The sequence below is a fragment of the Scyliorhinus torazame genome, chromosome 16, assembly GCF_047496885.1.
Source record: "Scyliorhinus torazame isolate Kashiwa2021f chromosome 16, sScyTor2.1, whole genome shotgun sequence".
In the NCBI taxonomy this organism is placed as follows: domain Eukaryota; kingdom Metazoa; phylum Chordata; class Chondrichthyes; order Carcharhiniformes; family Scyliorhinidae; genus Scyliorhinus; species Scyliorhinus torazame.
The window spans coordinates 1,694,980-1,707,279 of NC_092722.1; the positions used below are offsets into that span (position 1 = coordinate 1,694,980).

Sequence of the window (12,300 nt, forward strand, 5' to 3'; positions counted from 1 at the left end):
GATGTAATTGAGATCATGGAGACTTGGCTCCAGGGTGACCAAGGATAGGAACTCTACCCCCAGGGATATTCAATATTCAGGAAAGATAGAAGGAAAGGAAAGGGAGGTGGGGTAGCGTCTCTAGTTAAAGAAGGGATTAACTCAATAGTAAGGAAGGACATAAGCTTGGACACTGTGGAATCTGTAAGGGTGGAGCTGCGGAACGCCAAAGGGCAAAACACGTTAGTGGGAGTTGTATACAGACCACCAACAGTAGCTGTGAGGTTGGGGATGGCATCAAACAGGAAATTAGAGATGCGCGCAGTCAGGGTAGAGCAGTTATTATGGGTGACTTCAATCTGCGTATTGATTGGGCTAATCAAACTCTTCCCTTGAAGAGTATAGAGGTTGTCGGAGTAGAGTTAAGAGAGAAATCAGGAGGGCAAAAAGGGGACGTGAGATTGTCTTAGCAGATAAGGCAAAGGAAAATCCAAAGAGCTTTTACAGATACATAAAGGGCAAAAGAGTAACTAGGGAGAGGGTAGGGCCCCTTAAGGATCGACAAGGTCATCTATGTGTGGATCCACAAGAGATGGGTGAGATCCTAAATTAATATGTCTCATCGCTATTTACTGTTGAGAAAGGCATGGATGTAAGGGAACTTGGGAAATAAATAGTGATGTCTTGAGGAGTGTACATATTACAGAAAAGGCGGTGCCGGAGGTGTTAAAGTGCATCAAGGTTGATAAATCCCCAAGACCTGATAAAATGTATCCCAGGACGCTGTTGGAGGCGAGGGAGGAAATTGCGGGTCCCCTAGCAGAGGTACTTGAATCATCGACAGCCACAGGTGAGGTGCCTGAAGATTGGAGGGTAGCAAATGTTGTGCCCTTGTTTAAGAAGGGCTACAGGAAAAAGCCTGGGAGCTACAGACCGGTGAGCCGAACGTCTGTGGTGGGCAAGTTGTTGGAAGGTATTCTGAGAGGCAAGGACTAATTAGGGACAGACAGCATGGCTTTGTGAGTGGAAAATCAAATCTCACAAATTTGATTGAGTTTTTTTGAAGGTGTAACCAAGGAGGTAGATGAGGGCAGTGCAGTCGACGTTGTCTACATGGGCTTTAGCAAGGCCTTTGACAAGGTACCGCATGGTAGGTTGTTGCATAAGGTTAAATCTCACAGAATCCAGGATGAGGTAGCCAATAGGATACAAAATTGGCTTGATGACAGAAGACAAAGATGGTTGTAGAGGGTTGTTTTTCAAACTGGAGTCCTGTGACCAGTGGGGTGTCTCAGGGATCGGTGCTGGATCCACTGTTATTTGTTTTTTATATGAATGATTTGGATGAGAATTTAGGAGGCATGGTTAGTAAGTTTGCAGATGACACCAAGATTGGTGGCATAGTGGACAGTGAAGAAGGTTATCTAGGATTGCAACAGGATCTTGATCAATTGGGCCGATAAATGGCAGATGGAGTTTAATTTAGATAAATGTGAGCTGATGCATTTTGGTCGATCGAATTAGGGCAGGACCTACTCAGTTAATGGTAGGGAGTTGGGGAGACTTATAGAACAAAGAGTTCGAGGAGTACAGGTTCATAGTTCCTTGAAAGTGGAGTCATAGGTGGACAGGGTGGTGAAGAAGGCATTCAGCATGCTTGGTTTCATTGGTCAGAACATTGAATATAGGAGATGGGATTTCTTGCTAAGTTGTGCAAAACATTAGTCAAGCCACACGTGCGATACTGTCAACAATTCTGGCCACTTCTTAAAGAAAGGTTATTATATTTTAGAGTGCAGAAGAGATTTACGAAGATGCTACCGGTACTTGATGGTCTGAGTTATAAGGAGAGGTTGGATAGAATGGGACTTTTTCCCCTGGAGAGTAGGAGGCTTAGGGATGATCATATAGAGGCCTATAAAATAATGAGGGGCATAGATAAGGTAGACAGTCAACATCTTTTCCCAAAGGTAGGGGAGTCTAAAACTAGAGGGCACAGGTTTAAGGTGAGAGGGGAGAGATACAAAAGAGACCAGAAGGGAAATTATTTCACACAGAGGGTGGTGAGTGTCTGGAATGAGCTGCCAGAGGCAGTGGTAGAGGCGGGTGCGATTTTGTCTTTTAAAAAGCATTTAGACAGTTATATGAGTAAGATGGGTACAGAGGAAAATGGGCCAAATGCGGGCAATTGGGATTAGCTTAGTGATAGAAACTGGGCGGCATGTACAAGTTGGGCCGAAGGACCTGTTTTCATGCTGTAACCTTCTTTGACTCTATGACTCTATAGACCAGTTAGCCTGACATCGGTGGTGGGGAAAATGCTGGAGTCAATTATTAAGGATGAAATAACTGAGCATTTGAAAAGTGGGGATAGGATTGGAGCAAGTTAGCATGGATTCACTAAAGGGAACAAACCTTCTAGAATTTCTTGAGGATGTGACCAGTAGAGTGGACAAGGGTGAACCAGTGGATGTTGTGTATCTGGACTTTCAAAAGGCTTTTGACAAGGTCCCACACAAATGATTAGTGAGCAAAATTAAAGCTCATGGTATTGGGGATAATGTACTGACGTGGATAGAGAACTGGTTGGCAGACAGGAAGCAGAGTGGGAATAACCGCCCCTTTTCAGAGTGGCAGGCAGTGACTAGTGGAGTACCGCAGGGTTCAGTGCTGAGACCCCAGCTGTTCACAATATACAAATTTGCAGACGACACTAAGCTGGGTGGCAGTGAGGAGGATGCAAAGAGGCTTTAGATGACTTGGACAGGCTGGCTGAGTGGACAAATACTTGGCAAATAGCCAAGGACCTGGGTGTCCTTGTGCACCAGTCGCTGAAGGTAAGCATGCAGGTGCAGCAGGCGGTAAAGAAGGCTAATGGTCTGTTGGCCTTCATTGCGAGAGGTTTCGAGTACAGGAGCAGGGATGTGTTGCTGCAATTGTACAGGGCCTTGGTGAGGCCACACCTGGAATATTGTGTGCAGTTTTGTCTCCTTCTCTGAGGAAGGATGTTCTTGCTCTCAAGGGAGTGCAGCGAAGGTTTACCAGACTGATTCCAGGGATGGCGGGACTGTCATATGAGGAGAGATTAAATCGGTTGGGATTGTTCTCGCTGGAGTTCAGAAGAATGAGGGGGGATCTCATAGAGACTTATAAAATTCTAACAGGACTGGACAGGGTAGATGCAGGGAAGATGTTCCCAATGATGGGTGTGTCCAGAACCAGGGGTCACAGTCTGAGGATTCAGGGTAAACCATTTCGGACAGAGATAAGGAGACATTTCTTCACCCAAAGAGTGGTGAGCCTGTGGAATTCATTACCACAGGAAGTAATTGATGCTAAAACATTGAATATATTCAAGAGGCGGCTGGATATAGCACTTGGGGAGAATGGGATCAAAGGCTATGGGGAGAAAGCAGGATTAGGCTATTGAGTTGGATGATCAGCCATGATCGTGATGAATGGCGGAGCAGGCTCGAAGGGCCAAAAGGCCTCCTCCTGCTCCGATCTTCTATGTATCTATGTAACTTAGCACCATGGTACTCTTTGACCCTAGTCAACCCATCAATGGGATGGGCATGCGCCAGCGCAACCGGTGCCATCTACTTGGCTGTGGCGAGGGTGTGTGGGGAGTGGAGTGCCGATAGACAGCTCCTGCTTGTCAGGCTCTCGAGTTCGAACCCCAACCCCAGCGAATCAGAAGCCAGTGCTCGTTGGAATTGCAGTAGTTCCACCGGGCGTTGGTGCCGGCCCTTTAGAATGTCCCTCGCTCCGGGACTGGCGCCGTTTTCAGGACTGTAGAACTCATGTGATTCAGTCCCGGCGTCAGCACTTAGTCTCTGGAACAGAGAATTCGGGCCTTTGTGGTGGGTTAACAGTAGGTAAAATCTTAAACTTAGACCCACTGCTCGGGAGGACAGTCAGGGACGCAGTCAGGAGGTGCTTATTCAGAAATGGGAGTGGAAATATGGGATTCCGTCGCCAACAGGCTGTGTATGTGTGTCTGGGCGGGGGTGCTGTGGTGTCAATTGACATTTTTCAGACTGTGATCAACAGGTTTGTGTTAAGAAAGAGCTTTAAGTGATATGCATCGAAGGCAGCATGGTGGCACAATGGTTTGCACTGCGGCCTCACGGCACTAAGGTCCCAGGTTCGATCCCGGCTCTGGGTCACTGTCCGTGTGGAGTTTACACATTCTCCACGTTTGCATGGGTTTCACCCCCACAACCCAAAGTTGTGCAGGGTCGGTGGATTGGCCACGCTAAATTGACCCTTAATTGGAAAAAATTAATTGGGCACTCTAAATTTAAAAAAAAAAATTGATATGTGCCAAAGGCAGGTAAATGGAATTGAGATTCGAGTCAGGTGTGATCTCACTGAACAACAGTACAGGCTGATGTCTCCATGTCCAGTACAGAATGAGTATTTTACTCTTAACATCACCCTGTGTACAGCACAGGTTCAAAGGGCTGAATGGTCTTGTTCAGGTTCCTATGAATCAACTGCTAAATAGTTCTATATTTTCCTAGCTCTAGTAGATAAAAGAATTGTGGCCTTCTATAAATGTTCAAGCTTTACAAAAACATTTCACATTATTCAAGAATTTTGACCTATCGTTTTTAAGATTTTCAAACAATTGCTCAATGATTAGTTAGATTTTAAACTGTCCCAGGAAATTTTCCAAATTCACACCCTTGCCCAGAAACACCATTTTCCATGTACTGGTGAAGAGTTAACGGCTCTGCTTCGATTTGAAGGATCAGACCTCTCAATAAAACGGGAACCGACAGCCAAATTGAATCTGGACCAACTCCCTGCCATTTGAAATCCTGTGTTGGATTTGGTAACAGAAAGACCATTAATAATAATAATCGCTTATTGTCACGAGTAGGCTTCAATGAAGTTACTGTGAAAAGCCCCTAGTCGCCACTTTCTGGCGCCTGTTCGGGAGGCTGGTACGGGAATTGAACCCGTGCTGCTGGCATTGTTCTGTATTACAAGCCAGTGATTTAACCCACTGCGCTAAACCAGCCCTTATACAGCGAGGTTGTGAACAGTGCATTTGCAGCCCTGCCCTGCGTGCAATCTCAGTGCCAACTGGTGTGACACTGCATGACACTGGTCTCAACATTGAATTCCACAACTTCAGATGATCAGCTCTACCCCACCTCGACCCACTTGTTTTCATCCCATTTAATTTCAACTGTCTCTTACCATTTCTTTCTTTCTTGTCTTTCTTAATATATATTTAACCCCCCCCCCCCCCAATCTTATCCACCTTTCCTTACCCCTTCTCCCCTTTGCTTATCCCTTCCCCTCCCCCACATCTACAGTTTACCCTCTAATCGCTGGCTTTGAAAGCAGACCAAGGCAGGCCAGCAGCACGGTTCAATTCCCGTAACAGCCTCCCCGAACAGGCGCCGGAATGTGGCGACTAGGGGCTTTTCACAGTAATTTCATTGAAGCCTGCTTGTGACAATAAGCGATTTTCATTTTCATTTCATGTTAGTTTCTCTGCTGTTTGGCCTCACACACCTTTTGTTCTCTCTGGGGACTGCCATTCGCACTCTTTCCCCTGGGTTTCTGTGGCCATTAGCACCCGGTTTCCCTGGGTTTCTGTGGCTATGACTCATCTTTCATTCTCACTCCACAGTATAAATATTTCCCACTTTCTCTGTCTGTTAGCTTTGACAAAGAGTCATCGGACTCGAAACGTCAGCTCTTTTCTCTCCCTACAGATGCTGCCAGACTTGCTGAGATTTTCCAGCATTTTCTCTTTCGTTTCAGAATCCAGCATCCGCAATAATTTGCTTTTATTTGTGATGTGGAGATGCCAGCATTGGACTGGGGTGAGCACTGTAAGAAGTCTCACAACACCAGGTTAAAGTCCAACAGGTTTGTTTCGAATCACTAGCTTCACATACTCGTGCGACTCGGCCAACATTGTCTACCTCATACGCTGCAGGAAAGGATATCCCGAAGCGTGGTACATTGGCGAGACCATGCAGACGCTGCGACAACGAATGAACGGACATCGCGCGACAATCACCAGGCAGGAATGTTCCCTTCCAGTCGGGGAACACTTCATCAGTCAAGGGCATTCAGCCTCTGATCTCCAGGTAAGCGTTCTCCAAGACGGCCTTCAGGACGCGCGACACGCAGAATCGCCGAGCAGAAACTTATAGCCAAGTCCCGCACACATGAGTGCGGCCTCAACCGGGACCTGGGATTCATGTCGCATTACATTCATCCCCCACCATCTGGCCTACGAAATCCTACCAACTGTCCTGGCTTGAGACAATTCACACCTCTTTAATCTGGGGTTACCCCATCTCTAGATCTGTAAAGATTTAATCACCTGCTAATGCTCGTATTCCAAGCATTGTCTGGCATCTTTGAATTTGTCTATATACATGTTTCTGGAGCATACCTCTTCATTCACCTGAGGAAGGAGCAGTGCTCCGAAAGCTAGTGATTCGAAACAAACCTGTTGGACTTTAACCTGGTGTTGTAAGACTTCTTACTGTGCTTTTATTTTGACACAGCATTATCACTGACTTTCAAAAAGACAGACATTAAAGCAAAATTTAAGACAAATACATCATCTTTACCTCAGTGATGCTTGTTTTTGTCAATCCATACACAGGATATTTTCTAATAATTGTTACAGTAACTTGCTTCTTAAAACGTGAGCACCACTTACCTGGACACCTTTAAGTAACAATACAGTGAAATCTGTAAATTACAGACACCTCGGGACTAGCATTTTTTTTGCAGGTATTCTTGCTGGCAAAATGGTCATTCTTTGCATGAATAAAAATGTCAGTAGAATGGGGAACTCTTTACCCAGCATCCACAGCAGCAGGGAAACTGCCGTATCCCTGGGATCTTGCTGTGCCACTGTTCAGTCACAGAGCAGTCCAATTCTCTACGACGGATACAAGTTGTATAAAAACTGTTCCATTCACAAACTGTGCAGCAGCTTTGCACTGACTCCAAGTTCCGTGTTTTAAATTGTCAAACAGCTTGGTGCATTGAAGAGTGTCTGAAGTTTATAATTAGCTAGAGTCTGTGGTTTCAGAGTGTCTCTGATCTTAACGTCAAAGTTACTTGGGTCTGCCAAGTGCAGTTTTCTTGCAGGGGTCTGTTTATCCAGGTTTCACTGTATTAGTGGACAGGGGAATTGAATGAGAGCGGGTGGAGAGCATGCAGGTGAAATAACAGAATACATGGTTAGGAGAACACAACTGCTGAAGCACTTTAGCTAATTACTGGGCCTTGCTCGGATGCTAGATATGATGTGATATATGCACCGTCGGTTGGGAGAATTTGCTGTCGAGGGAGGTAACTGAATGGTATCCTCATTGTGTTGCTATCGTGTTGATGCCTCCCCTCACCTCTCATTGAAAATACTTGTTCTCTATTCCCCTTCCAGCAATGATAACAATTTTTGCACTATGATATTTTCACTGCTTTTCTTCCTCAGCCTAAGCACCAAACAACTGCTCAACCTCGGTGATTTTAAACTCCATCTCCACTCATCATGCTTTCTTGCCTCAATCGTCTTATCCTTCATAAATCTCTCCCTGCATCGAAACTGCCCAACCCAGATTCCTGACCCTGTCGTCTCATGTGGTCTTGCTAATCTCATCGTATCAACCACAGATAAGGCAACCTCTCTCTGATCAGTACTTTTCATCACTCACCACTCACATTCCCCTTCCATACCCCAGCCCTATCTCCTTCTGTATCCCTCCCTGGAAAATATTATCTGCTATTCACTTACAACTGCTTTCAAAATCCCAACTATCGGGCCTGTGGCCCTCGATTCACCACAACCTTTCTGCAGCCACTGATCTGGTCCATTCCCTTCAGTCCCTTTGGGCAAAGACGGGAAAGGATATGACGGACAATTAGTTTAATCATCGACCACCAGATCTGACCATGTAAAGCATCATCAGATCATTTTTCCAAATCTTGCAAGGAAGTGGGCGTCACTGACTGCGTCAGTATTTATTGTCCATCCCGAATTGCCCTTGAGGAAGTGGTGGTGATCCGCCTTCTCGAAACTCTGCAATGTGGGGTAGGTACACCCACTGTGCAGTTGTTGCACTGCCATGTGCATCGGCGGAGGAGGACAGATAGTGTGCCAAACAAGTGGCATACTTTGTCTGGATGATGTTGAGCTCCTTGAGTGTTGTTGGAGCTGCGCTCACCCAGGCAAGTGGAGAGTATTCCATCACACTCCTGACTTGTGCCTTGTAGATGTTAGACAAGCTTTTGGGAGTCAGGAGGTGAGTTATTCATCGCAGGATTCCTAGGCCCTGACCTGCTCATGTAGCCACGGTATGTATATGGTTAGTCCAGTTCAGTTTCTGGTCAATGGTAACCCCCAGGATGTTGATAGTAGGGGATTCAGCGATGGTAACGCCATTGAATGTCATGGGGTGATGGTTAGATTCTCTCATTGGGGATGGCACTTGTTTGGCACAAATATTACTTGCTATTTGTCAGCCCAAATCTGGATATTGTCCAGGTCTTGCTGCATTTGGACATGGACTGCTTCATTATCTGAGGAGTTGCGAATGGTACTGAACATTGTCCACAAACATCCCCACTTCTGACCTTATGATGGAAGGGAGGTCATTGACGAAGCAGCTGAAGATGGTTGGGCCTCGGACACTATTCTGAGGAACTGCAGCGATGTTCTGGGATGATTGGCTTTCAACAAATTCAACCATCTTCTTTTCTGCTAGGTACGATCACCCAGTAGAGTTATCCCATTGATTCCCATTGACTCCAGTTTAGCTACGGTTCCTTGGTGCAATGCCAGTCAGGTACTGCCTTGATGTCAAGGGTGGCACAGTAGCACAGTGGGTAGCACAGTTGCTTCACAGCTCCAGGATCGCAGGTTCGATTCCCGGCTTGGGTCACTGTCCGTGCGGAGTCTGCACGTTCTCCCCGTGTCTGCGTGGGTTTCCTCCGGGTGCTCCGGTTTCCTCCCACAGTCCAAAGATGTCCAGGTTAGGTGGATTGGCCACGCTAAATTGCCTTTAGTGTCCAAAAAAGGTCAGGTGCGGTTGCTGGGTTACGGGGGTAGGGTGGAGGTGTGGGCTTGGGGAGGGTGCTCTTCCCAAGAGCCGGTGCAGACTCGATGGGCTGAATGGCCACCACTTGCACGGTAAATTCTATGATTCTCAGGGCAGTTGCTCTCACTTCATCTCTAACGTTTAAGTTACTAGCAACATTAAAAAATGAACAGATTTGTCAAACATGAGTTTCCTTTCATAAATTCACATCTCGAATATCAGAATCTAGATTTTCCCTACTCCTGGCATTGAGCTCCCAATCCTGTAGTTAGTTTTCTCTCTCCCTCCTTTCTCAGACAGCAAGGTTGTGTTTGCTTCCTCCTATCTACTGGGTTTTGTTTTAGAATCTAGGGAATTCTGGACGATTAAATCCACTACATCCTCTTTAAACCTCTGGGATGTTGGCCATCAGCTCCAGGAGATTTGTCACCGTTTGGACTCATTAATTTCTTTACCGCTGTCTTCGAGTTCCTCACTTTTACTCGACCTTCATTAAACTACTCCCAGAATTTCTCATTGTGAAGACAGTCACATGGCAATTGTTTTACCTCTGCCATTTCCCATGATCATTTATCCTGCCTTGCCTCCAATGGGCCACATTTACTTTCACTAATCTTTTCCTATTACAGATCAATAGAGTTTTTGTGTCCCTTGCTGGTTTACTCTGATATTCTCTCAAAAAAAATACAATTTCTGGCTCATATTTTGCTGAATTCTAAAATCCTCCCAAATCTTCAGGCTATTATTTTTGGCAACATTATAAGCATATCTGAACCATCTTCAAATTCTCTCCTTAGCCACATTTCCTGTGAGGTCTGAATTCCTTCGGGAATGTATATTTGCTAAAAAGCTTGGGCAGCGTGCCCCTCGTGGGTATTCATGTTCTGTACTACCTACCATTGAATGTAGATTGGCTTCAAGTTATGAACTGATTCTGCAAATGTACACATTGCTAATCTACTGCCATATATTCTCACCGAGCTTCCCTGCGTGATTTAGCCAATTCACCCCCCCTGCATTGCTCAGAGATACCACTCCAGGTTTGGATTTGAGTGAAATTAGCAATCTCAGGGTAGATATTAGTGAAGCAGATGGAGGTTATAATGATGAGCCCAAACTGGCTGCTTCCAGAAATGTTTACTGAAAAACCTCTGTCATTTCGAACTCAGTTCTCTGCCACCTTTAGAATTTGTCATCATGCAGCTTTTAGAATTGCCAAGATCTAATGTGTGCGATTGACAGACACACAGCATCACAGCTGAAGCAGACAGTAACAAGGCACTCAGACAAAAGCAAGCAAATCAAACATCCACTTCAACATGTTAGTTCATAGAGCGTCGGAATATTAAAAACTAAACTTAATCCAGTTCCAAACTTACCTTCTTGTTAAACTGCTTCAACATTTAATTCTCCAGATCTTGCTGCAAAAAAGTTACATTAAATTCATCTAATTTCAGTCTAAAGCCTTTCATTCCAATTCCTAAGATTAAAAGTGATCAAACATTTAATGATGTTAAGGGTACAACTGCTAAATATAAACTGCAAAACATCATCCCAAATGCAAGAAAGTTTCAACTTGATACATAACAACTGGAGCAGAGATTCAAACAAAAAGGTAAAAGGCTGAATCCTATAGTGTTGTGGCTGCTCTCTCTGCAAAGCAATGATTGGAATCCATCATTGGAATTGAAACGATTGTTCTGAATTTAAAAATAATGTGAATAGTTGTTGATGTACAGCTGGCGTTTGGGGCTGATTCTCCTTAACAGTGGCAGCCATTTCTCCATTGTCCTACCTTCCACTGGAGTCCCACATTCCTCCCTGGAGTCCCACATTCCTCCCTGGAGTCCCACATTCCTCCCTGGAGTCCCACACTCCTCCCTGGAGTCCCACACCCCTCCCTGGAGTCCCACATTCCTCCCTGGAGTCCCACACCCCTCCCTGGAGTTCCACACCCCTCTCTGGAGCCCCACACCCCTCCCTGGAGTCCCACATTCCTCCCTGGAGTCCCACACCCCTCCCTGGAATCCCATATTCCTCCCTGGAGTCCCACACCCCTCCCTGGAGTTCCACACCCCTCTCTGGAGCCCCACACCCCTCCCTGGAGTCCCACATTCCTCCCTGGAGTCCCACACCCCTCCCTGGAATCCCATATTCCTCCCTGGAGTCCCACACTCCTACTCCTCCCTGGAGTCCCACACCCCTCCCTGGATGTCCGTACCCAGCCTCCTCAGAAACGCAGAGAGCTCCTGCTCTGGGAGCACAGGATCATCGGGGGAAAACCAAGCCATTCCCACTCTTTAAGACACTAGCTGCCACATTCCTAAAGCCACTTTGAGAAGCCAAAGAGAGAAGGTAAACTTGCAAGGTAAGTGGCTGAGGAGGGGTGTGTGGAAGGTGGACAGGGTGAGGGGGTGGGGTGGGGTGGTGGGTGGGTGGGTAGGAGAGGGGGTGGGGTGGATAAGTGGGTGGGTGAGGGGGGTGGGGTGGTAAGTGGGTGGGTGAGGGGGTTGGGTGGTGGAAGGTGGATGGGTGAGGGGGTTGGGGTGGGTGAGTGGGTGGGGTGGAAGTGAATGGGTGGGTGAGGGGGTGGGGTTGCAAGTGGGTGGGTGAGGGGGTTGGGTTGGAAGTGGGTGGGTGAGGGGGTGGGGTGGAAGTGGGTGGGTGAGGGGTGGGGTGGAAGTGAGTGGGTGGGTGAGGGGGTGGGGTTGTAAGTGGGTGGGTGAGGGGGTGGGGTTGTAAGTGGGTGGGTGAGGAGGTAAGTGGGTGGATGAGGGGTGGGGTGGAAGTGGGTGGGTGAGGGGTGGAAGTGGGTGGGTGAGGGGTGGAAGTGGGTGGGTGAGGGGTGGGGTGGAAGTGGGTGGGTGGAGGGTGGGGTGGTAAGTGGGTGGGTGAGGGGGTTGGGGTGGAAGTGGGTGGGTGAGGGGGTGGAGTGGAAGTGGGTGGGTGAGGGGTGGGGTGGAAGTGGGTGGGTGGAGGGTGGGGTGGTAAGTGGGTGGGTGAGGGGGTTGGGGTGGAAGTGGGTGGGTGAGGGGGTGGAGTGGAAGTGGGTGGGTGAGGGGGGTGGGGTGGAAGTGGGTGGGTGAGGGGGTGGAGTGGAAGTGGGTGGGTGAGGGGGGTGGGTAGCTCAGACGGGTCAGATCTGGGAAGTCAGGGGTAACCAGGAGGTTGGCAGGTAGTTCAGGGATAGTTCAGGGGTAGAGGGTGTAGTTGTAGTTTTGGGAGGTTAGTCAGA

General features: G+C 47.3%; 1 protein-coding gene across 20 annotated transcripts in view; it reads right to left on the bottom strand.

Moving 5' to 3' along the window:
- Nucleotides 1–12,300, bottom strand: part of rap1gapa (RAP1 GTPase activating protein a) — an 809,199-nt gene that overhangs the window by 7,179 nt on the left and 789,720 nt on the right. For 2 of the 20 annotated variants that reach the window (XM_072477759.1, XM_072477756.1), the window contains one exon: nucleotides 10,445–10,486. The exons of the other annotated variants lie outside the window; for them this stretch is intronic. In XM_072477759.1, coding sequence (XP_072333860.1) covers nucleotides 10,452–10,486 — 35 coding nt within the window. In that variant the 3' untranslated portion in view covers nucleotides 10,445–10,451. The remainder of the gene's footprint in view (nucleotides 1–10,444; nucleotides 10,487–12,300) is intronic. 20 annotated transcript variants of the gene reach the window in all.